Below are 24,656 nucleotides of genomic sequence, written 5' to 3'. Positions count from 1 at the left end.
CCTCTCCCCGGGCGGGCGGGGACAGGGGAGTGGCCCAGATGGAGGCTCAGGCCCCGGGTTGGGCTGGTGGGGAAGGGGCTGACTCTGCCTCTTAGCGTCCCCGCCCGGGGGACGTCCCCCACGGCCCCCGGGGACCCCCGGGACGTCCACTGCTTGCTCTGCTCTCAGGGATTAGATTAGTTTTCCATAAAAACAGGATGTGAGGGTGAGAGGGCGGCCTGCGGGTCTCTCTTCCTCACTCCTCTTTTTCCAGGAACCGAACGTATAGCCTTTGGCCGGGGCTGTCCTGTCCCCGGCCTGCCTCCCCCAGCGCGGGGACGGCGGCGGCTCTCTGCTCTTAAGTGGCTACTTAATCTGTCTCTGCCCCGGCCGGAGAGCTGATTGCGTCACTCGGATCCGGTCTGCCACTGCGGGGACGGCTCTGGGGACGTGGTCCCCCCGCCGGGCTGGGCAGGGGGGCCTGGAGAAGTCCACGGTGCCAGGCGCCATGCCGGGCCGGGCAGGGGGAGCCTGTGACCCTCCTGGGGTGGCCTCGGCCCCTCTGCCCGGAACACACCGTGACGGCTCACAGCTTCAGGGGCTCCAGAGGGGGGTCCCCTTTTCTTTCTTTTTTTTTTTTTTTTTGGAGACAGAGTCTCACTCTGTTGCCCGGGCTAGAGTGAGTGCCGTGGGGTCAGCCTAGCTCACAGCAACCTCAGACTCCTGGGCTCAAGCGATCCTCCTGCCTCAGCCTCCCGAGTAGCTGGGACTACAGGCGTGCGCCACCATGCCCGGCTAATATTTTCTGTATTTTTTTAGTTGGCCAATTAACTTCTTTCTATTTTTGGTAGAGACAGAGTCTCGCTCTTGCTCAGGCTGGTTTCGAACTCCTGAGCTCAAACGATCCTCCCGCCTCGGCCTCCCAGAGTGCTAGAATGACAGGCGCGAGCCACCGCGCCCGGCCGGGAGCGGGGGGTCCCCTTTTCAAGCCCTCTCTCTACGGGGGCTGCTGAGCCGAGGGCCTGGGCGATGGCCCGGGGCAGTGATGCCGGCCAACCGCACCTGTCGGGGTCAGGGCATAGTGTCCACGTCACGTGGCCGCCGTAGTGGAGAGTGTGTCCGTTGGCCCGGCCATTGAGAGGCAGGCGTGGGGGTTGCCCTGCAGTGGGGGAGCCCGTCCCAGTCCCCCACCTCCCTCCCGCCCTGGGTCCTGAGTGCGGCTGCAGCTTCCCGGCCGCTGGGCAGCTAGGGGTGCTGCGGCCAAGGCCTGGCTCCGTCCTCCCGGCTGTGTGGCCTGCTGGGACCTTTGCTCTTCCTCGGCCAGGATGGCGGTGGCCTCCTAGGTGGCTGAGGGTGACACAGACCCAGTGGCTGAGAGCGGAGGGCAGGATGCTCCGAGAGGCATGGGGGGTAGGGGGGGACAGAGCAGGGGTTGCCCACCCCGGCCAGGCAGCAGCCAAGGGGACGTTTGGTCACTGACGATGGAACGTGGCTGCTGGTGCAGGAAGCCTGTGGCCTCCTTCCCTCCGGCCTCGGCCAGGGGCCTCCACCATCTGGTCTCCGGGAGTCGGGGCCGGTGGGGGATCTCGTGGTTCCAGCCCCAAGCGGACGGATGGTCGCCAGGCCTTGAGTGCCCTTGGAGGGGACCCCGGATGGAATTCCAGAGCTCGGAGACGGCTCTTTCCTGGAAGATGTGATATCTGGAAAGTCACGGGTGTTTTCTTCTGGGGTGGGGGGTGAGCACAGAACCGTGAGCCCGATCGATCGGGGAAGTTAGTGGGTGGGGGGGGACAAGGCTCAGCAGGAGGGGTGGGTGGGAGCGCTTGGCTGTGAGGCCCTGAACTCGGGCTGTTTGCTTTCTGTGTTTCTCTGCATTTTAAAAACCTCTGGCCAGGCGCAGAGGCTCACGCCTGTCTTCCTGGCTACACAGTAGAGTCACGCCTGTAATCCTAGCACTCTGGGAGGCCAAGGCGGGAGGATTGCTCAAGGTCAGGAGTTCGAAACCAGCCTGAGCAAGATCGAGACCCCCATCTCTACTAGAAATAGAAAGAAATTAGCTGGACAGCTAAAACTACTTAGAAAAAATTAGCCGGGCATGGTGGTGCATGCCTGTAGTCCCAGCTATTCAGCAGGCTGAGGCAGGAGGATCGCTTGAGCCCAGGAGTTGGAGGTTGCTGTGAACTAGGCTGATGCCATGGCACTCCAGCCCGGGCAACAGAGTGAGACTCTGTCTCAAAAAAAAAAAAAGAAAATGGAGAAAAAGAAAGTGACTGTCTCTGAGCTGGTCGGTGACTTTCCCCAGGAAGCTGAGGCCTGGGGCGGCCCCTGCCCTGGGGCCACGGTGTTCAGAGGGGGGCTGGGCCGGGACCCTGTTCCAGGCTGGGCTTTCCAGGGGTGGAGCCGGGCGAGCTCACCCCAGCTGGGTGTTGTGAGTGATCGTGTTGACTTTTCCCTTGGTCACTTCAGGAGTTTGTTGAATTCCCAGTGTCCGTGTGGGGCCGGCCCCGCCTGCCCCCGGACATGTGCACGCAGCTGCTCCAAGCTGAGCACCCCCTGCAGCCCGCCCGGCGCCCTGTGCAGCCTGGCGTTGGCCGTGTCTTCGTGTCTTTACCTGTGTGCAGAGGCAAACAGATGTTTACGTTAAGGGGACAACCTGTGGGAGTGCGGGGAACCCAGGCAGGAGCTGGCGTTGTCTGGAGTGAGTTCACATTCCGGAGGCAAAGGCTGGCCAGGCTGGCCTGGTCGGGTTTCTCTGCTGCAGTTTGGGGACACCTTCTTCCCCAGTGTCCTTGGACTTCACTCTTAAGGCCTCCAACTGGTCGGACAAGCCCATCTGCATTCCAGAGGGTGATGTGTCTCACTCCCAGTCTGCAGATTTGAGTGTTTTTATGGCAGGGGGGAGGGGACAGGGTCTCATGCTCTCTCTCCCAGGCTGGAGCGGTGGCGCAGGGCAGGGGTGCGATGACAGCTCGCTGCAGCCTCCAACTCCTGGGCTCCAGCCATCCTCCCCCCTCGGCCTCCCAAAGTGCTGGGATTTACAGGCGTGAGCCACCCGCGCCCGCCCGGCCTCAGTGTAAATCCCGTCTGGAAAACACCTGCACTCGGACGTCGTGATTGGTGTTTAACTAAACCACAGCCCGGCCAGGCTGACATGGAAGCAACCCTCACGCCCCGCCCAGAGGCCCTCACCAGAGCACCCACCCACGTTGCCCACTCTAAAAACACAAGCCCTGTGCTGACGCACTTGTGACGGCCCCGGTCACACCTCCCAGCTTCTGGGCGGGTCCTTGGACCTCGGAGCCCTTCTCTGAGCCGGAGGTGGCGAGATGGGTCCTCCCAGGGCAGTGTCACCACCCGGTCCTCGTGCCAGCGCCTCGAGGTGCTGGCTTGGGTCATGTGCGCTGCGGTGGTTCTGGGGTGACCGTCCCTGGGGGACATAATGGTTTTTGTGCAGGTACCCCAATATTGTCCCCGTTTCACCAAAGGGGACCCAAAGGCATGGGGTAGGGTGGGGAGGGGCCGAGCTGGCACCAGAGGCAGCCTCCCTGCTGAAACACGAGGAGGTGACCTAGTGACCTTCCTAATGTCTCCGCCGAGCTGCCCTCCCCCTCCCGTGGCCTCTCCCCTCCCCCACCTGACCCGGCTGCCTCCCAAGGGGCCCTGCCCCCACCCTGCCCACCAGCGGCAGGTGGCCAGGTCACATTCCTCCGCAGGTGCCAGGGAGGCCCCCAGAGAGCCGGCTGGCCGGCCTGGGCACCAGGCAGGGAGGACGGGCTCAGAGGCGCAGGCCGCTGCCAGCAGCTGAATCACGGGGCGTGGTGGGGCTGAGGCCTCCTGTCCTGAGCCCAGAGCTGCAGAGGAGCCGTGGGCAGCGGGTCCGCCTGGGCCGGCACCTGCATCTGTGAAGGCGGCCCCGACCCCAGGGGGCAGCTGGGGGAAGGTTTCCAGCAGCCGGAGCTCTTACGAGGCCCCCGGTGGACACCAGTGTCCGTCCCTGTGGGGGAGGCAGGACCCCCAGAGAGTTCGGGGACAGCTGCCCAGCCTCCGCGTCCTGCGAGCAGAGCCGGTGCTCAGGGAGGTCGCGGGTTGCCCATGAAGTGGAGCCCTAGCGGCAGGTCTCGGCAGGGAGGGTTGGTGGCCGGCCACGTGGCCGCCTGCTTCCGAGTCTGAGAAATCGCGCCGCTTCCTCCCGGGTCTCTGGGCAGTCGCTGGAGGGGGCGGTGGCTTCTCCCCGGGAGTGTGCAAGGCCACCCGTCCCTGGTGGGCTCACGTGGGTCCCCAGCTTTGCAGGGGGGGCCGTGTTATCTGGGTGTGGTCAGGGGCACCATGGGGAACAGTTGCCGCCTACTCACGGGGGCTTTGAGGGGACCCAGTCTGCCTCCATGGCGCCACTCTCACCTGACCCCAGGCCCTCAACGCTCGCCTCGCTCCCTGGTGCTCACCGGCCACTGTCTGCCCCGGCCACCAGGAGACCAGGGATCCTGGGGAACCTCTCTACGTCACCGATTTCATAGCCACCCGACCCGGCAGGCCAGCCACCATGTTTGTCACTTGGGGTCAGGACCTGTGGTCATCGTCTCGTCTCCAAAGCCTGGGCAGGGGGAGTCCCCAGGTGGGAGAGCAGGGGACGGAGGTGACTGCCCCGCCCTGGGTCCCCAAGCAGCCCGGGGCTGGGCTGTTGCCAAGGGAGGGAGGGGCCCCTCTGTCTGGTGGTCGGTCTGGGGTCCCCAGCTGCTCCGCAGAGCCTGGGTGGGGCCTGTGCCTGGGTTTGGGGAGAGCCTCGTGCTGTGGCTCCGTCACACGCCGGTCTGGGTCAGGATGGCCGTGACGGACCCCGCGGAGCCCCGAGAGGAGCCCCGAGAGCCGTCCCCTGCCTTGCAGACCTGTCCGCACCCTTCCTTGCAGGTGCCCGGAACGGGGCCGCCCCTGCGGGAATCCGCCGCCTCGGTTAGCCTGGAATGCCGGGGGCGGGAGTGGCTCCAGGTCACGGCGACTCTGTTTACCCGGAGTTCAGCATCAGCCCTTTGGTGCTGGTCGTTGTGGTCCAAGAGGCCTCTGGAATGTGCCGTCCACTCCCCGGCCAGCCAGAGGGTGGAGGGGACAGTCGCTGTCCGGGACCCGGGGGCTGCCCTGAGCCGGCCTCACGGCACCCTCGCCCCAGACCAGACGCCGGCCACCGTTCCAGGGGACAAGGGCAGCAGCAGCTTCTGCAGTTTTGCGGGAACTCTGGTTCCCGAGGTCGGCGTGACCCCCACACACCCCGAGTGCTCAGGACAGGCCCCGTCCCTGCCTCAGATCCTCGCGGTCACCCTGGGAGAAGGCAGGGCCAGGACTGCCACCCCCACCTTCTAGAGGAAGAGACAGAGGGTCCTAGAGGAGAAGCAGTGCCTGCCTGCTGGCCTGGGGCCGCCCTGCCCACCTCCAGCTTCTGTCTGTGATGACCCGCTTCACGCGGAGCTGCTCACGCTGGGGCAGCCGGCAGGGACCCTCCCTGGGGGGCTGGGTCCCGGCCCTGCCTGCCCTGGTCCCAGGTGAGGGCGCAGCCCACACTCACCAGCTGGGCGCCGGCAGGTTTGAGGCACAACCTGGAGCTCCAGGCCCACGACCTGGCATGGTGGCCCACGGCCCGTCACGCCTGGGTTTGTGTCCCCCGGGCGGGCCGAGCTCTGGCTGTCAGCGGCTGCTATTCAGAGGTGGAGCCTGAGCCCTGCACCCCGGCATGCTGGGCTGTGGGTGCTCCCGGGGGCGGGGGGCCGTGAAGTGTGGTGGGGTGGGGGTCCCGGGCTACGGTGTTCCCAGGAGTCTTTCTGGGAAAGGGTAGAGGGTGGGCTGAGGAGCCGGCGTCCAGCACCTGTTCTTCCCAGTCCGGGAGGACAGCTGAGCCACGGGAGGTCACGCTGTCCACACTGGCACCCCCGGCTGGGCCCGCCCTGCCTCAGTTTCCCTATCTGACAAATGGCACAATGGGAGCCCCTTCCCCTCCTTGGGCACATCCTGACCTTGAGGCTGGGAGGGGTCCTGCCTGTCCCCAGGATTTTTTTTTTTTTTTCTTTTCTTTTTTTTTTTTTTTTTTTTTTTTGAGACAGAGTCTCGCTTTGTTGCCCAGGCTAGAGTGAGTGCCGTGGCGTCCTAGCTCACAGCAACCTCAAACTCCTGGGCTCGAGTGATCCTTCTGCCTCAGCCTCCCGGGTAGCTGGGACTACAGGCATGCGCCACCATGCCCGGCTAATTTTTTATATATATATCAGTTGGCCAATTAATTTCTTTCTATTTATAGTAGAGACGGGGTCTCGCTCTTGCTCAGGCTGGTTTTGAACTCCTGACCTTGAGCAATCCGCCCGCCTCGGCCTCCCAAGAGCTAGGATTACAGGCGTGAGCCACAGCGCCCGGCCTAGGATTTTTTTTTTTTTGAGATACAGTCTCATTCTGTTGCCCGGGCTAGAGTGCCGTGGCATCAGCCTAGCTCACAGCAACCTCAGACTCCTGGGCTCAAGCGATCTTCCTGCCTCAGCCTCCCGAGGAGCTGGGACTACAGGCATGTGCCACCATGCCCGGCTAATTTTTTTTCTATGTATATTTTTAGTTGTCCAATTAATTTCTTTCTATTTTTGGTAGAGACGGGGTCTCGCTCTTGCTCAGGCTGGTCTAGAACTCCTGACCTTGAGCGATCCTCCTGCCTTGGCCTCCCAGAGTGCTAGGATTACAGGCGTGAGCCCCCACGCCCGGCCTCCAGGCGTCTTGAGTGGGCGGGACCCCAGAGGGCAGGGAGCCACAGGCCAGGTGAGGGCAGTGGACAGGGCTGACCTGCTTGGACGCTCTAGGGATGCCAGCCCCCCCCAGACCCCCAAGGGTGCCTGTCGCTGGCCCCGGGGTCCCACAGTGGCTGGAGGGAGGAAGCCAGGTCTTAAGCCTGCTGTCACCACTGGCTGTGGGCCGCCCTTGCCTCGGCTGGGCTCTGCAGGGCCGGTTCACACTCAGGGCACGGTGGGGCACGGGGCTGGCTGGCTCCGCCTGACCCCTGGGCTGTCATTCTGCAGAGGTGGCTGCCAGGGGAGGCCGGGCTTCCTCCCGCTCTGGCCCTGGGGACGCCAGGGGCTGGACAGGAAGCCCCACTGCAGGGAGCGGGGCCCAGCAGGGTGGGACGCAGGGCCCAGCCCGCCGTTGAGGGCGTGGGATCCCGGTCAGGGGACGTGGACTGCCGAGAGTAGGGGCTTCCACACGTGGGTGTGGCCAGAGGACGTTTTCTGGGGAAGGAGGCGGGGGTCCCTGGAGGAAGGGGTGGAACCACCTGGGCTCGGACGCCAGGGGACGTTTCCCAGCTAGGCGGGGGGGGGGGGGGGGGGGGATGGTTCTCGTGTGAAGCCCTGTGTGCGGCCAGCTTGGCTGGACGGAGGAGGCCTGGGCGGGAGGTCAGAGCAGCCTCCGGGGAGACACACGACGCCCCTCCCTGCCTGTCCCAGCCGAGCCCTCGAACGCCTGCCACAGGGCAGGGACAGGGACGGGAATGCGGCTCCACTCCCGGGCGAGGCTGTGTCCGTCGGGAGGCCTGTGAGTGGTCACCAAGGCTGCCACCAACTCTGGCCACGGCCGAGGCCCCCAGAGCAGCTCTGGTCAGCACCACCGTGTCCTCCCTGGCGCCCGTGGCTGGCACCCTCCTGGGCAGGGCAGTGCGGGTCCCAGGTGCTGCACCGGCCGTGGCCTGCCCTGGGGCGCAGGCTGCCCCCACCCCCTGCAACCTCGGTCTGCTCATCTGTGAAATGGGCGCGGTGGCGTCGCCCCCCTGGGCTGCATGAGAGTCTCAGAGGCTGGTGCCCACAGGACACTGGGACCATGCCCTGGCCCCCTGGCAGACGACTGTCCCCCTGCCCCACAGTGGGGGGCAGCTGGGGCCTGTTGTCCCTGTGTGGTCACCTTTTTGCAGGCGGCCCCTTTGCCCTGCAAACACCTCTGACAGCCTCCGGCAGCCGTGGTTGATGAGGCAGGGAAGGAAGGCCTGGCTCTCCAGACGGGGGTGCCTCCCCCTCTTGGGGCCCCTGTGCCCAGTCCCCGGCGGCCAAACCCAGGGATCCACCACGAGATATGTGGTGGTGGGGGGGCAGTCGGTGGCTCGGCCCCGCTCAGGTCAGACGAGCTGCAGAACCACGTTTCCCGGACGCTGCGCTAATTAAACGCTCCACTGGTGCCTCGGGGCCCCAGGCTACCTGGCCGGGCTCCCAGTAGGTGACGAGATGTTCCCTTCCCGCCGCCTGGGCCCCTGCGCCCGCCCCGCGACCTGGCCTGCGTGCCAGCCCTTTGGCCGCTGCCCCTGTTGGCTTCAGCCAAACCCCTTCAGCCTTGTGGAAGGAGAAGGGGTCAGTCGTCTCTAGAGCTTGGTGAACGGCCCGGCCTCCAGAACCTCTCTCTGTAGGTCGCTGTAAAGAGGGCCGTGGGGTCGGCGTTTCCTGCAGCTCTGCCCACGAGGGGCACGAGGGGCCTCCCCAGTCCTCACCGGGGGACGGGACCCGCAGATGGAGACGGCCCCAGGGTGGGGGCTGTTCGGTGACTGTCCATCGCCCTGGGAGGGGGGGCACAGTTGTGCACACGGCCCTGCCAGCGTGGGGTGGGGGCAGCGCTCGGGGTGGGGGCACTGCAGGCAGGACTGTGCTCGGGGAGGGGCCCCCGCCCGGGGTCTTCAAGGTGGTGGGGGGGTGGGGTTCGAGCAGTGCCAGGAGGACACATGCACACAGCAGGCCTGGTGGCGGTTGCCGTGGGACTGGGGAGGGTGGGGCTGGGACTCAGGGCGCCCCCCCCCAGCTCCCCACCCACCCCGCCCCGCTCTCCAAGGGCCCCGTGCTCAGCCTGTGGGGTGTCGGCCACCCTGTCCACATGGACCCGGCCACAGGCCTCACGGGGTTCGCCGGGGCAGGCCGCTTGCTCATGCCAGGGCTGCCCTGCCCGGCCAGCACCCCTCCAGAGCGGTGGGAGTGACCTGAGCCTCACGCCCCCTCTGGGGCTGGGGTTTGTGCTCTGCCTCGGTGGGGCTGGGGTGGAGGAGGGGACGGGGCCAGGTGAGGCCTCCCCGGTGCTGTGAGGCCAGGCCCACCCCGCGGCTCCGGCGAGGAGCCGGAAAGAGCCAGTGGAGCCGGGAGCCCTGCATGCCACGTCCTCTCCCTTCCTCTTCCTCCCTCCTCTGCCCGGCCCCACCCCTGGCAGAAGAGCCGCGCAGAAGTGTTTATGGGTTTCACGTCCAAGCCAAATAAGGCCGGGAGCTGCGGCGGGCGGGGAGGGCGGCCTGGGCCCCGGCCGGGACCTGAGCCCCGGGCCCCTCCTGGCCCCCTCCCAGCTTCGTGTGGTCGGCGGACAACGGACCCAGAAGGCAGGCCCAGCAGGGTGCCGGCCCGCCGGTCCTGCGGGACTCAGAAGACTCATGTCCTGCCAGCCTCTGTCCCCTGCTGTGTCAGGAAAGGCTGGGCCAGGTGACCCCGGCTTCCTGCTGGTCGCCTCCCGCCAGGCCTGCTCTTTTTGTCAGTAGCTCCCGACACACGTGAGAATGGTGCCCTGGAAAGAAGGTGACACGGCAGCTCGCACGGCTCTTCCTGGGCCGTACGTGTTATGCGTTTGCATACGTGTGAACACGTGGCCTGTCTTCGTTTTAGTTTTTTTTTTTTGTTGTTGTTGTTGTTGTTTGAGACAGAGTCTCCCTTTGTTGCCCAGGCTAGAGTGAGTGCCATGGCATCAGCCTAGCTCACAGCAACCTCAAACTCCTGGGCTCAAGCGATCCTGCTGCCTCAGCCTCCCGAGTAGCTGGGACTACAGGCATGCGCCACCATGCCCGGCTAATTTTTTTTAATATATTTTTAGTTGGCCAATTAATTTCTTTGTATTTTTTAGTAAAAAGAAAATGGATCATGGGGTGTCACTCTGTCTCCCCTATTTAAACAAAAGCACTCAAAACCCTCTTCCCAAACCCTTCCACTGTTTCGGTTTCTACTGGTCTGTTCTGTGAGTGTTTTGTTTTTTTTTGTTTTTGAGAAAGAGTCTCACTGTGTTGCCCAGGGTAGAGTGCCGTGGTGTCAGCCTCGCTCACAGCAACCTCCAACTCCTGGGCTCAAGCAATCCTCCTACCTCAGCCTCCCAAGTAGCTGGGAATACAGGCATGCGCCTCCACACCCCGCTAATTTTTTATATTTTTAGTTCTTTGGCTAATTTCTTTGTATTTTTAGTAGAGATGGGATCTTGCTCTTGCTCAGGCTGGTCTCGAACTCCTGTCCTTGAGCGATCCTCCCGCCTAGGCCTCCCAGAGTGCTAGGAAGACAGGCGTGAGCCACCGCGCCCGGCCACGTCCCTGGCCTCTTGTGCTCATTCAGTGTCTGGCTGGACCACGAGCCCCCAGGACAGGGACCTGTGGAAACGTCCTCAGGGATGGTCACGCGGACGGAGGGACGGGTGGGCAGACAGGCGGCTCTCCGGGGCTGGCATGAGGCGGGAAGTGGCCCCTCTCTGGCGACAGGGCTGGGGCTGGGGAGGAGCGCAGCTCTGGGAACGAGAGGGGACTTCGGAAGCCTTTGCCGTAAATGCATTTTCCTCCTGCCTCTTGGGCCGGATCGATTTTTTTTTTTTTTTTGAGATGAAAACCTAATTGTTGAAAGACTCCATATTTAAGCGAGTTGAGCCGATCACTATGGCCAGTGTGCTAATGGCAGGGAGAGGGTGCCCCGACTCTAGGGCAGACTCGAGGGGTGCTGGGGGTGGCCGCGCGTCCAGAAAGAAGCAGAGGCGCCATGGGGCCCAGGACTCCGCCAGGCTGAGCCTCCTTCCCCGATTGGGGTGTCCTCAGTGTCGCCTCGTTTTGGGGGTGGAAAGGAAGGGTCCCCACTGACTGAGTTTGTCCGGCGCCTACGCCAGGTCCCTCTCTAGCCCTCCTGGTGACCCTGTCGGGCGGGAGGCGCCAGCCCCATTGCACAGACGTGGAGACTGAGGCTTGGTGCTGCCCAGGGCCCCGAGGCTGCAGGGCCAGGCCCCCACGAGGGTACGGTGGAGCCGCCAGTGGAGGCCGAGGGGTCTCCCCTGCCGCGGTGCCTGCCCCGGCGCTGCATTTCCTGAGCCGCTGGTTTGGGGTTAGGGACGAGGGTGCCGGGGCCTGCGGTGAGCTGGCCTGCTCCCCCCAGAGATGTCCGGGGGGGCTCTCACGCCAGGATGGGGGCAGACGGCGACCTGGAGCCAGACTGGGGAGGGGCCGCTGGCCAGGCCTGGGTGTCGGGGAGTGGGGGAGCCGCAGCCGGGGTCTGGGCCGTGCCCCGGCGCCTCCTTCCTTGGCCTCCTGGCAGGTGACAGCCAAGCGGGGTCTGACCAGGGCCGACAGAGCCCGCAGGACTGATTGTTCCTTCTTGCATGGGAGGGTGCAGTGAGTCGTGTCCCCCGGACAGTCAGCCTGTGCCCGGCGGCCTGGGAGAGGGGCTGGGGGGGCCTGTGTCTGGGCAGCTCGGGGGGAGGCTGCAAAGCCCCAACCCAGACGCTGGCACGGCACAGACAGATGTGGCTGCCTTCCGGCTCCTTCCCCGAAGCCCAGCTCTGCTGTCGGCCCCTTCTGCACCAGAGCAGACGCCCCGCCTGGCCTGCCGCTGCCCCAGGGGAGATGGGCTTCCCGGGGCGCCTCCGGACCCTGAGTCAGCCCCTCCCTGGTGCTGCAGGAGAGGTTGAGGGGTCCCCCAGGTCCCCTGTGACGATCCCCCCCCTGGTTGGGTCCCCCAGCTCTCCTGAGGAGCCTCACGCTCCTGGGAAGAGGCAGCCCGGCCTCCTGGGACCCCCATGTCAGGTTGGCATGAGGGGAGGTCCCTGGTGGGGCGCTCAGTCTTTGGGACACTTTTTTTTTTTTTTTTGAGGCAGAGTCTCGCTCTGTTGCCTGGGCTAGAGTGAGTGCCGTGGCGTCAGCCTCGCTCACAGCAACCTCAAACTCCTGGGCTCAAGGGATCCTCCTGCCTCAGCCTCCCGAGTAGCTGGGACTACAGGCATTATTTTTATTTTTTAATTTTTTTTTGTATGAAACACTTAATTTGTTGGTCTTTTGGGGGAATTAGGTATGTCACCTCTGTATTACAACCGAGTCATTAACCGTGTAGCTTCATCCACATTAACTGGTTCTCTGTCATGACGTAGCTGAGGAATCAGTTCTTTCTGCACAGGCTCAAGAGAAAGTGTGAGAAGTGTGCAAGTTCCTTTTGTGTATTTACAAAAGCTTTATTCGCTCTGTCAACTTCTTCATCATTCATAACGTTTATCTTCTTAAGATTAGTGGTATCTGGTTTTGCTTTGTTTTTAGCCTTAAAGTTTTTTTTTGTTGTGAGCTAGGCTGACGCCACGGCACTCACTCCAGCCTGGGCAACACGGTGAGACTCAGTCTCAAAAAAAGAAAAGAACTTTGCAAGGTGGGAAGTCGGCCCCTCGGGCAGGCGGGCGCCTGTGCTGTGGCGGTTGCGGGACGGCACACGCGTGACGGCGTCAGAGCCACACGCATCTGCACGGGTGCACCCCAGAAACGCCGGCTGGGGAGCAGGCACCTGGCGGGAGGGAGCGCGGCAGCGAGCCACGGCACAAGGGCGCCCTCGCCTTCCGGGAGGGCAGGGGCGCAGCCTCGAGGGGCGCCCTGTCCCCCACGGCGAGGCTGGCCGTGCCCGGACCGGAGCTGACGCCCGTCTCCTCCGCAGCCTGCCTGTTCCGCGTCAACGCGCTGTCGCTGGTCTACCTGCTGTTCCTGCTGCTGCTGCCCTGGTTCCCGGGCCCCACCCGGCGCAGCCTCCGAGGTAAGCTCGGGAGACCCCCGCCCGCGTTCCAGAGGGGGGAATTTGAGGCAAGAACCCGCACGGTGGCGGCGAACGCTACTGAGTTTTGACAGCTGTGGGTACCAGGTGAGGGTCCCGCAGCTGCTTGTTTCAGGCAGGGACCCAAGGCCAAGTTTAGAATCTTTCCCGTGGCCGGTGTTACAGGGGTAGGTGGAAGGTCACGGGGTCGGGTCACAAGGGCGGCTTCCCACCTCCCACCCCCCGTGTTGTGGGGTGTCCCTCGGGAAGCCAGATGGAGTGAGTGTGCCCTGGGTGTCCCCCCAAGAGGGGGGGTGGTCCCCGTGCCGTGGCCTGGCCCCAGCTCACAGCAGGCTCTGTGCACACCCCCTGTACCCCGCCAGGTTCCTGCTGACCCACAAGGTCTGGTCACCATGTCAGCCCTTCCTGCCCAGCAGTGTGGGTGGCCGGGCACGGCGTGGGCCATCTTGGGGTCTGAGCTGGGGCCAGGATTGTGTCTCCCTCTTCTTTTTATTTATTTATTTATTTTGAGATAGAGTCTTTCTCTCTTGCCCAGGCTGGAGTGCCGTGGCATCAGCCTAGCTCGCAGCAACCTCAAACTCCTGGGCTCCAGCAATCCTCCTGCCTCAGCCTCCCGAGTAGCTGGGACTATAGGCATGCACCACCATGCCTGGCTAATTTTTTCTCTATATATATTAATTGGCCTATTAATTTCTTTCTATTTTTAGTAGAGATGTGGTCTCGCTCTTGCTCAGGCTGGTTTCGAACTCCTGACTTTGAGTGATCCTCCCGCCTCGGCCTCCCAGAGTGCTAGGATGACAGGCGTGAGCCACCACCGGCTAATTTTTTCTATATATTTTAGTTGGCCAACTAATTTTCTTTCTTTTTTTAGTAGAGACAGGGTCTCACTCTTGCTCAGGCTGTTTTTTTTTTTTTTTTTTTCTGAGACAGAGTCTCACTTTGTTGCCCAGGATAGAGTGAGTGCCGTGGCGTCAGCCTCCCTCACAGCAACCTCAAACTCCTGGGCTCAAGAGATCCTCCTGCCTCAGCCTCCCAAGTAGCTGGGACTATAGGCCTGCGCCACCACACCCGGCTAATTCTTTCTACATATTTTTATTTTTATTTTTTTTTTTTTTTTTTTTTTTGAGACAGAGTCTCACTTTGTTGTCCAGGCTAGAGTGAGTGCCGTGGCGTCAGCCTAGCTCACAGCAACCTCAAACTCCTGGGCTCAAGTGATCCTCCCGCCTCAGCCTCCCGAGTAGCTGGGACTACAGGCATGCGCCACCATGCCCGGCTAATTTTTTTATATATATATCAGTTGGCCAATTAATTTCTTTCTATTTATAGTAGAGACGGGGTCTCGCTCTTGCTCAGGCTGGTATTGAACTCCTGACCTTGAGCAATCCGCCCGCCTCGGCCTCCCAAGAGCTAGGATTACAGGCGTGAGCCACAGCGCCCGGCCTCTACATATTTTTAGTTGGCCAATTAATTTCTTTCTATTTTTAGTAGAGGCGGGGTCTCGCTCTTGCTCAGGCTGGTTTGGAACTCCTGACCTTGAGCAATCCACCCGCCTCGGCCTCCCAGAGTGCTAGGATTACAGGCGTGAGCACTGTGCCTGGCCTTTTTTTTTTAAATTTATATTTATTTAAATAATTTTATTTTTCTTTATTTTATTTTTGTTGTTATTATTTTGAGGCCTATTCCTGACTTGAGAGCTCAGGCTGGTTTTGTACTCCTGACCTTGAGCGATCCGCCCACCTCGGCCTCCCAGAGTGCTAGGATGACAGGCGTGAGCCACCGCTCCCGGCCTGTCTCCCTCTTCTGTGTCCTCCCAATGGTGGCAGGAAAGCCAGGCATGGTGGCCTCGTCCACAGGGGGAATGAAGCCCTCTGCCAGGCTCTGGGGGTCCCTGCGTGGGGTGGGGGTTGGTGACGGCTGCTCCCCGGCCCAGCCCCGACCGTTCTGCCCGCAGGTCACACGGGCCGCCTCCTCTGGGCCCTGATCTGCCTCAGCCTCCTCTTCCTGGTGGCCCACCTCACCTTCCAGATATGCCTGAGAACCGTGCCCGGCCTGGACGAGCTCCTGAAACCCAGCTGTGAGTTGCCCTGCAGCGGGGGCGGGGGCGGGATACCTGGCGAGATTCCTGGGCCTGACTGCCGCGACCTCGCTCACCTGGGCTGCGGGGATGGGTGGGCCCTGAGCACCCAGGTTAAGTGCCCCACCCCCGCCCCCATGCTGTCCGGGCCTGGGCTGGCCATGCGGGCAGCAGAGAGCCGGCCCTGGCCCCGGAGGACCCTCCCTCCACCAGCCTCCCGAGGAGCCCGGAGACCCGGCTGGGCCAGGCTAGGGGCCCTGTGCTCCCCGCCCCGCTGCCTGGCGCCCCTCACCTGCAGGCCATGCCGCCAGGTGGCACCTGGTCGACATAGCAACCAGGACCTAGACGTGGGAGCCCAGGGTGCCTCGCTCTGCCACCCGTGTGGGCAGGTGCCACCCTGTGTCCTGGTCTTCGTTCCGTGGCAGGCGTCCTCCTGCTCAGAACCGCAGCCAGGATCAGCCTCAGAGCCCGGCAGCCCCTGCTGCTGGCTGTTCTGAGACCAAGGCGCGGCCTCCCCCTCCGGCCCCCGCACCCTGCCCCTCGAGCCACGTCCGGCCCTGCCTCTGCTGACGGTCCCTTCTGCCACTCGGGGCTGGCAAGCTGCAGTCAGCCTGCGTTTCCCTGTCTGGGCCTCAGTTTCCCTGTCAGCAACGGCATCTGAGACCAGTCCTGGGTGCCCTGTAGATGCCGGGGCCCTGTGATTCCTCAGTTCCCAAGGGGCTGTGGCCCGGGAACCCCAGCCACTCAGCACTTGTCACCCGATCCAGGTGCCCGTGCCTCCGCAGACCGCCTGTGGGAGAACCTCACGCAGCACATCGGGGTCACGAGGTAAGACCCCCCAGCCTCCCCCGGGCGTTTGCTGGGCCCACGCTCTCAGCCCGTGGCCTCAGCCCCAGGGGGCCCTTCCACACCCCTCCCGCTGCGCCTGCTGTCCCGGCCTGACCGCGTCTCCCTCCCTTGCAGGCTGGACCTGGATGACATTCCCAACGCCGTCCGGCTGGTGGCCCCCGACCTGGGCATCCTGGTGGTCTCCTCTGTCTGCCTGGGCCTCTGCGGGCGCCTGGCACGGAAGACCCGGCGCAGCCCGCATGCCCGCGAGCTGGTGAGGGGCCAGGGCCGCCGGGTCCCCCCCGGGTGTCGGGAGGTCACTCCAGAGCTGTGGTCCCCGCCGTTTGGAGGACGTTTTATTTTAAGTGAACGTGGGCCCGTTCGTTGTCCCTCTGTGCGAAGAACTGAGACGTTCCTGGTCCCCGGAGCTGTGGCCGAGGCCACGTGAGACCCGGCCGGGGACCCGTCTCGGGTCGGAAGTATCCAGGGACCCCAAGACGGCGTCTGTGGTCTTAGAACCCGTGTGGCGGGGGATTCGTGGGGGCCACACAGTCGGACCCCGGGGCTGGGAGACGGGTCTCCGTCAGAGGCCACCTGGGCACGGGTGTGGCGGGCTGCTGTGCGCTAGCGTGCCTCACCCCAGGGCCGGGGGGATGGGCAGAGCCCCTGTGAGCGGCCTCAGCCCCCCGAGCCAGGGCCCGGGTCAAGGGCCGGCCTGGAGGGTGAGGCGGCAGCAAGTTCAAGTGCAGCTGCCACCAGACCGGGCGGGTCCAGCCCTGGGATCTCTGGGCTCCCTGGCTGCTTCTCGGGGTCAGGGTGAGAGCCGGGGCCCTCTCGGCACCCTGCTAACCCTGCGTGAGGGCAGAGGTCACGAGCCCAGCTGGGTCTACTCTGCCCACCCGCCCCAGCTCGGCCTCTGCCCGACATGGCTGTCCCGGGGCTCGGCTGGGGCCTGAGACTGCCCGGCTGTCCTGGCACAGAAACTGGCTGCCCGGGAGGCGCCAGGAACACAGGCTCCTCCTACCCCACCCCTGCACCAGCGTCCCTCTGCCGAGCAGCTGACACTGGCCAGGCATGTGGGCCTGCGCTCCAGAGGAGCCCAGAGAGGGGCAGGGACTCCCCAAGGCCACACAGACGGTCGAGTGGGGTGGCTCAGCCTGCAGGACAGTCCTGCTGTTCCCTCCTGTCCCCGTCCCCTCCTATAGGGTGGAGACGGGGCCCCGATGTCTCCAGCAGCCTTTCCAGGCATTTGTGGGGGGTCCTGGGAGGGCCCCTCCCCCTCCCTCTGAGGACACGTGGCGCAGAGCTGGCTTGTGACCGGGGCTTCCTGAAACGTGTCTGCCAGGGGCTGGCCCTCCCCAGAGCGCAGGGTCTCCTGGTGGCCCCTGGGCAGCCGGGGACGGCCACTTTCATCCCCGTGGGGAGGGGTGGGGGCTGCAGCATCCCGGCAGGTGCGGGTGGCTGGTGTAGACAGACCTGCAGGGGGTGGCCCCGTCTAGGTGCATGCCCAGCGGGTGTGCGGGACGGGCCTGAGGGGCCAGGCGGCTGCAGGGGGAGGTGAGGGGCGAGGGGGGCCTCACCCCTGTGTCTCCACCGGCAGCTGCCTCTGTTCTTTCCGTTCCCAGACACGCTCATTTTTCACGCCCTTCCCAGATTTCCCAGGGCCAGGGCCAGGCCGTGGGCGGGGTGAGCTCAGGCCTTCCAGCCCCAGCCCCCTCCTGGCGGGCCCTGACTCGTGGCCAGCAGGGAGGGAGTGGCAGGCGCTTCTCCTGCCCCCAGCTGGCACTGGGGTCTGGGGCGAACCCTGGTCGGGAGCCTCCGGCTGCTGCGTGGCCTTGGAAAGGGGCCCCGGCCCCTCCTGCTCTGGCATCCCTGGCCCCCGCACCCGTGCAGCCCAGGTAGCCCATGGAGGGCAGGACCTGTGCATCTCACCTCTCCTGTTCGGTCCCAAACCCCCTCTGACAGATGGGGAAACAAGCTCAGAGAGGTTAAGCCATTTGCCTAAGGCCACACAGCGAGAGGAGAGTGTCAGGGCTGGGGCGGGACCGGCCATCTGGCTCCAGGGCCTGTGCTTGCAGCCCGGGCACCTGGAAAGCCACAGGCACGGTGCCTGTTTCACAGATGGGCACGCAGGGCTGCTGGCAGCCGGGCTAGGCACCCGGTGACAGCGTCTGTGCCCCTCCCCATGGCCTGGCTTTCCCAGAGCTTGGGAAACAGCTCTGTTCTGGGAAACCTTTAGTCAGGGCTGGGACAGGCAGGGCCCCAAGCAGGGACCGTCCCTTTTCTCCAGGCAGTTGGCCACCTTGTCCCTTCCAGGATGGCAGGAACGCAGCCCCCGGCCCCTAGCACGGCCGGCTTTCCGGGGGAGGCCCCCGGCTCTCTGGGCCCCACAGGTGCACGTGGGGCCGGCTGTCCCTGGCCGTGTGACATCCTCAGCCTCCCACCCCAGGGTCTCGGGCCGAAAGGTCTCAAAGCGACGACATGCGGTGTGGGTGTGTGAGCGCGAACACACGGGCTACGTCTCTTCCTTCCAAAAAATCGCCTCTCCTGAGCCAGACTGTACTGGGGCCGGGGCTTTGGGGGCCCGTGTGGGAATTCATGGGGTCTGCCCTCTGGGGCCTCGTGGGGGGAAAGGCGGAGACAGGTGAAGGGCTCTGCCGCAGTCCAAGGTCAGCCGCCACCGGTCGTGGTGTCTATGGGCCAGGGCTGGGCCAGGGCAGCGGCCGTCTCCAGGAAGCCCCGCGAACTCTAGCGAGGTCGTGGGAAGGTCTCGGCACCCGGAGGACAGCTCAGGCCGTGCCTTGCGGGCAGCTGTGGGTGTGGCCGGCCCCGGTCCCCGCTGGCTACAGGTGGGGCTGGAGTGGCCTCAGTGCCCTGCGCCTACCTTGCTTTACCCTGGTCTGGGCAGGACGATGACGTGGACAGGGGCCCGCCGGCGGGGCTGCAGGGAGCCGCCACACCAGCCCCCAAGCAGAGGTCGCGGCTGGCCGCCCGGTTCCGGGTCACGGCCCACTGGCTGCTGGTGGCCGCAGGACGCGTCCTGGCCATAATGCTGCTCGCGATGGCAGGTACCCACCGAGGCAGGGAGGGGCGGGGGGAGCTCCCCAGTGGCCAGGGAGATGTTGTCCAGGCCTGACCGCCCGCCCGCCCTGGGCCTCGGTGCAGGCATCGCCCACCCCTCGGCCCTCTCCAGCATCTACCTGTTGGTCTTCTTGGCCATCTGCACCTGGTGGGCCTGCCACTTTCCCATCAGCCACCGGGGCTTCAGCACACTCTGCGTCATCGTGGGCTGCTTTGGCGCCGGCCACCTCATCTGCCTCTACTGCTACCAGACGCCCTTCGCCCAGGCCCTGCTCCCGCCTGCGGGCATCTGGGCCAGGTGAGGCCGACCCACGCAGCCCCGACCTCCCCCCGGCCCCACCCGCCCGGCCGGGCCCCTGTCGCTCACTCCTGAGGCCGGCGGCAGCCGGTGACGTGCCTTCTCCGGGCAGGGTGTTTGGTCTCAAGGACTTCGTGGGCCCCACCAACTGCTCCAGCCCCAACGCACTGACCCTCAACACTGGCCACGACTGGCCGGTGTACGTGAGCCCCGGGGTCCTGCTGCTGCTGTACTACACGGTGACCTCCCTCCTGAAGCTGCGCACGCCCCGCCCCTCCAACCAGGTGAGCCCCTGCCTGCGCCGCCTCCCGCCCAGCCACCTGCCCGGGTCTCCTGGGGGCTCCCACCCCCCCCATCTCCTGGGGCCTCCCGCCCCCCCCCGTCTCCTGGGGCCTCCTGCCCCCCCTCCCCGGTCTCCTGCCCCCCCTCCCCGGTCTCCTGGGGCCTCCTGCCCCCCCTCCCCGGTCTCCTGGGGTCTCCCGCCCCTCCCGGGTCTCCTGGGGGCTCCCCCCTTGTCTCTTGGGGGTCTCCCGCCCCTCCCCCCATCTCCTGGGGTCTCCCGCCCCCCCCGTCTCCTGGGGGCTCCTGCCCCCCCTGGGGTCTCCTGGGGCCTCCTGCCCACCCCATCTCCTGGGGCCTCCTGCCCCCCCTCCCCGGTCTCCTGGGGTCTCCCTCCCCCCCTGTCTCCTGGGGTCTCCTGCCCCCCCTGGGGTCTCCTGGGGCCTCCTGCCCACCCCATCTCCTGGGGCCTCCCACCCCCGTCTCCTGGGGGCTCCCGCCCCCCCCCCATCTCCTGGGGGCTCCCGCCCCCTCGGGCAAGGGCCGAGCCCCCAGCTCTGGTCTCTGCAGATGGTGCCCGAGGAGCGGGAGCGGGAGCTGGAGCTGGCCGATCTGGACCGCTGGCCCCAGGACGGGGAGGCCCCCCAGGTGAGGAGCCGCCCTGGGTGTGGGGATGGGTGCCCGGGAGCTGTCTGCCCCAGCTGGCTCACGCACGGGTCCTCCGCAGCACACGGCGCCCACCGCGCCCGACGCCGACAGCTGCATCGTGCACGACCTGACCGGCCAGACCCCTGTCCGCCGGCGGCCCCGTGAGTATGACACGCACCAGGGGCCGCCAAGAGACACGTGCTTCCTGGGACACATGTGGCACGGGCGGCTTTGGGGCACGGCCGGTGCTGCCCCCTGGTGGCCGCTGGTGGTATGGCGTGTCCCTGCCTCAGCCTGTCCACCCGCTGCCCCTGCTGGGCTGCCCAGGGCTGTCCTGTGGCCACGTCGATGACCCCTGAGACTCCATGGGGGCATCCTCTGGGTCTCACAACCCCTCCCCAGAGACTCGCCGGCCTGGCCTTGGGCTGGTCCCTCAGGGGTGGGTGCAGATGGCCGAGTGGCCCAAGGAGCTGCTTGCCTGGGACCTCGGTGTTGGCCGTGTCCCCGGGGAGGGGCTGGGGGCTTCCTCTGGGCCTTTTTGTTGCCCTGAGCCTTGATTTCCATTCTGTGATTTGTTCCTTTTTTTTTTTTTTTTTGAGACAGAGTCTCACTCTGTTGCCCAGGCTAGAGTGCGGTGGCATCAGCCTAGCTCACAACAACCTCAAACTCCTGGGCTCAGATGATCCTCCTCCCTCAGCCTCCCACGTAGCTGGGACTACAGGCATGCACTACTATGCCCGGCTAATTTTTTCTATATGTTTTAGTTGGCCAATTAATTTCTATTTATAGTAGAGACAGGGTCTTGCTCTTGCTCAGGCTGGTTTCGAACTCCTGACCTCGAGCGATCCTCCCACCTCGGCCTCCCACAGAGTGCTGGGATGACAGGCGTGAGCCGCCGCGCCCAGCCTGTGATGTGTTTCTGAGCGAAGCACACTCGGTCTCCGGCTTCGGGAGTGGCACCCAAGGGTTTTCCCACATGCAGGGTGGAAGGGGTCACGGCGCCGTGCGGTCTTCTCAGAAACCGAGGCCCAGATGGGGTTTGGGGACCGGCCAAGGCCACACAGCACCTTCGGGGACAGCAGCTGCGACTCGCCCTGCGCCTTCCGCCTGGTGCCCGCCACGGCCGCGGCTGGGCCTGGCTCCCTGCCGCCCTGCCTTGCTCTCTGCCCAGATTTGAGGTCACAGTCGGGGGTGGGGAGGGGTTCTGGTGCGTCCCCCCATCGAGTTGACCTCTGTCCCCGCCCCACAGCACGCCCCAGGCTGGCCGAGCTGAGGGAGCCGTCCCCGCTGCACGGCCTGGGCCACCTGCTCATGGACCAGAGCTACGTGTGCGCGCTCATCGCCATGATGGTGAGAGGCCTGGGATGTCGCGTGCGTGCACGTGTGTGGGTGTGCACGCGTGTGGGTGTGCACGCGTGTGCGCACGCGTTGAGTCCCGTGTCGCCGTGCAGGTGTGGAGCATCACCTACCACAGCTGGCTCACCTTCGTGCTGCTGCTCTGGGCCTGCCTCATCTGGACGGTGCGCAGCCGCCGGCAGCTGGCCGTGCTGTGCGCGCCCTGCATCCTGCTGTACGGGCTGGCGCTGTGCGGCCTGCGCTACGTGTGGGCCATGGACCTGCGGCCCGAGCTGCCCCGCACGCTGGGCCCCGTCAGCCTGCGCCAGCTGGGGCTGGAGCACACCCGCTACCCCTGCCTGGACCTGGGCGCCATGGTGAGCGGCCCGCCGGCCCGGGAGCGCGTGCGCTGGGTGACCCCCGGGGAGGATGCCGTGCTGCCCAGCATCACTTGCCCGACACGGGAAGCCCCGGGAGAGCAGGCCCGGCGGGGCTGTCACCGCGGGGTCCCCGTCACCCTCCCGGGTGTGTGTCGAGTGCACGGACGAATGAGCGCGTCACCACAGGCTCCGTCCCCGCGTCCCTGCCCGCCGTGCGGGCGTGTCCTCGTCTGCCTGACACAGACCCCGTCAGCGGCACGCTCAGCCCCTGCGTCTCACCCACTCTTGCAGCTCGCGTGTTCACAGGGCACCGCGTGTCCCTGTGCGGGAAAGGCGTGTGCGCCTGTCTCGTGTTTACGGGCGTTGTATCTCGTGTGAGATTTGTGAACCTTCGTGTGTACCTGCGTGTGAGCAGACGTGTGTGCTTGTGTGTCACCGTGCCCACAACCGTGTGATCACGTGCACGTTTGAACCTATGGCTGAGTGGACGCGCAAACCCGTGTGTCTGTGCTGTGTGTGGCGTGCGCGGCGGGGCGTGTGCGGCGGGGCGGCCGTGCCTGGCAGAGGCGGTGCGGGAGGGGCTGGCCGGCTGTGGGAGGGGCGCCAGGCCCCAGCCGCAGCGTCGCCCCGCTTGTCGCTTGTCGCAGTTGCTCTACACCCTGACCTTCTGGCTCCTGCTGCGCCAGTTCGTGAAGGAGAAGCTGCTGCGGGCGGGGAAGGCGCCCGCCGAGCTGACGGAGGTCTCCACGGCGGACGCAGGTGGGCGGTGGGGCTGGGGACGGGCCCGGGGCGGGGAAGCTGGCCTCCCGCCAGCCGACACCGCCTCCCTCGGCCCGCAGAGCCCACTCGGGTGCAGACGCTGCTGCAGAGCCTGGGCAAGACGGTGCAGGGCGTGTACGCCAAGTACTGGATCTACGTGTGCGCCGGCATGTTCATCGTGGTCAGCTTCGCCGGCCGCCTGGTCGTCTACAAGATCGTCTACATGTTCCTCTTCCTGCTCTGCCTCACCCTCTTCCAGGTGCCCCCCCACCGTGGGGACAGGGCCGGGCTGGGGCGGGGGCCCCTGCCACGTGGCACTCACACCGCGGACACTCACCGCGTGCCCCCGCCCGCCCGCAGGTCTACTACAGCCTGTGGCGGAAGCTGCTCAAGGTGTTCTGGTGGCTGGTGGTGGCCTACACCATGCTGGTGCTCGTGGCTGTCTACACCTTCCAGTTCCAGGACTTCCCCACCTACTGGCGCAACCTCACCGGCTTCACAGATGAGCAGTGAGTCCGGGGAGGGGCGGCGGGGGCGGGTGGGAAGGAGGGGCCCATGGCTGCCGGGGCTGACGCCGGCCCTCGCTCCCGCAGGCTGGGCGACCTGGGCCTGGAACAGTTCAGCGTGTCCGAGCTCTTCTCCAGCATCCTCATCCCCGGCTTCTTCCTGCTGGCCTGCATCCTGCAGCTGCACTACTTCCACCGGCCCTTCATGCGGCTCACCGACCTGGAGCACGTGCCCCCGCCCCGCGCCCACCTGCCGCGCTGGGCCCGCAGGTGCGGCCCTCCCGCCTGGCCCGGGCTGTGCGGGCCGGGGGTGGGTGGGATCGGGGCTGGCCGGGGGCAGCGCTGGAGGTCGTGGGGACGGAGCCTCAGCTGACCCTGCCGGCCTGGGCGGGGCCGTGGGTACCTGCGGCAGACACGGCAGGGGTCACGGAGCCAGGGGTGGCGGGGGGCAGGCCGGCCGGGGCTTCCTTCGGGCCCCGGGTGGGGACGGTGACATCCGGGAGGACGTTCCCAGGCAGGACCCCATGAGCGGGACCCCGCTGCTTCTGCCACAGCAAGAGGAGGACAAGGCTCCCGGGGACGCGGGGCTGACCCCGGCCGGCCTCTGCCCCGCCGCGCAAGCCCCTGACGGTGAGTCGGGGGTGGGGGTGGGGCGGAGCGCAGGCGGGTGGTGGCCGGGCCCCCTGCTTGGAGCCCTCCTGTGCACAGGCCGGCCCTGGCCGCACCCTCACCGCCCCCCGCCGTAGGCGCAGCCAGCAAGTGGGGCCTGGTGGCGGAGCGGCTGCTGGACCTGGCGGCCGGCTTCTCGGACGCGCTCACTCGCGTGCAGGTGTTCGTGCGGCGGCTGCTGGAGCTGCACGTATTCAAGCTGGTGGCCCTGTACACCGTCTGGGTGGCCCTGAAGGAGGTGCGTGCACGGCGGGACTCCGGTTGTACCCCCCTACCCCCGAGCGTCGGTTTTCCGGAGCCTGAGGGGTCACTCCCGGCCGCCCCGCTGGCCTCTCTGCAGGTGTCGGTGATGAACCTGCTGCTGGTGGCGCTGTGGGCCTTCGCCCTGCCCTACCCCCGCTTCCGGCCCATGGCCTCCTGCCTGTCCACCGTGTGGACCTGCATCATCATCGTGTGCAAGATGCTGTACCAGCTCAAGGTGGTCAACCCCCACCTGTACTCCAGCAACTGCACCGAGGTACGGCCGGGCAGGGGCTGAGGGGGCTCTGGGCGGCTCTGTGTTCTCGAGCCCGCCAGGGGCCGCTGCTTCAGCATGGGGGGGTGGGCACCAACGGACATAGAGGGTCTGTCCCCTGGGGCTTCCTGGAGGAGGCGTCCTTACACCTGTTCTGTGCAGGCCCAGGGCCCCATCCCCAACAGGAAGGCGTCCTCAGGCTTAGCGGCGTGTCCCGGCTTGGCCAAAGCCACGCGCGCCTGCCGCAGAGGGGGCGGGGTGGGCCGTCCCGCCTCCCCTTGGACATCTTTTTGCTCTCCCAGCCCCCGTGGCTCTGGTTACCAAACCCCCAGACCCTTCTCCAGGAAGGTGGCTCTGAGAGGCTGAGCCCTGCACCCCTGGCTGGGCAGCTGCCGTCTGGAGCTGTGGCTGCCCCGCCCCGCCCCGCCCCGCCCCGCCCCATGCCCAGGTCTGGAAGTGGATGCTAATGCCGAGCCCCCCACCCCGCCCCGCCCCTGGGCCTAGAAGTG

General features: G+C 65.7%; 1 protein-coding gene across 2 annotated transcripts in view; it reads left to right on the top strand.

The window, feature by feature from the left end:
- The window catches only part of PIEZO1 (piezo type mechanosensitive ion channel component 1 (Er blood group)), a 53,261-nt gene that overhangs the window by 13,701 nt on the left and 14,904 nt on the right, over positions 1–24,656 (top strand). For both annotated transcript variants that reach the window (XM_075995869.1, XM_075995868.1), the window contains exons 2-19: positions 12,663–12,758; positions 14,728–14,850; positions 15,618–15,678; positions 15,814–15,952; positions 18,587–18,746; positions 18,844–19,057; positions 19,170–19,341; positions 19,907–19,984; positions 20,064–20,145; positions 21,234–21,334; positions 21,436–21,696; positions 22,347–22,458; positions 22,539–22,717; positions 22,819–22,967; positions 23,052–23,234; positions 23,479–23,594; positions 23,711–23,871; positions 23,974–24,150. In XM_075995869.1, coding sequence (XP_075851984.1) covers positions 12,663–12,758; positions 14,728–14,850; positions 15,618–15,678; positions 15,814–15,952; positions 18,587–18,746; positions 18,844–19,057; positions 19,170–19,341; positions 19,907–19,984; positions 20,064–20,145; positions 21,234–21,334; positions 21,436–21,696; positions 22,347–22,458; positions 22,539–22,717; positions 22,819–22,967; positions 23,052–23,234; positions 23,479–23,594; positions 23,711–23,871; positions 23,974–24,150 — 2,564 coding nt within the window. The remainder of the gene's footprint in view (positions 1–12,662; positions 12,759–14,727; positions 14,851–15,617; positions 15,679–15,813; positions 15,953–18,586; positions 18,747–18,843; positions 19,058–19,169; positions 19,342–19,906; positions 19,985–20,063; positions 20,146–21,233; positions 21,335–21,435; positions 21,697–22,346; positions 22,459–22,538; positions 22,718–22,818; positions 22,968–23,051; positions 23,235–23,478; positions 23,595–23,710; positions 23,872–23,973; positions 24,151–24,656) is intronic.

The sequence above is a fragment of the Microcebus murinus genome, chromosome 20 (genome assembly GCF_040939455.1).
Source record: "Microcebus murinus isolate Inina chromosome 20, M.murinus_Inina_mat1.0, whole genome shotgun sequence".
Classification (NCBI taxonomy): Eukaryota; Metazoa; Chordata; class Mammalia; order Primates; family Cheirogaleidae; genus Microcebus; species Microcebus murinus.
Note: the sequence above shows the minus strand (reverse complement) of the source record. Positions and strands in the feature narration are given on the sequence as shown.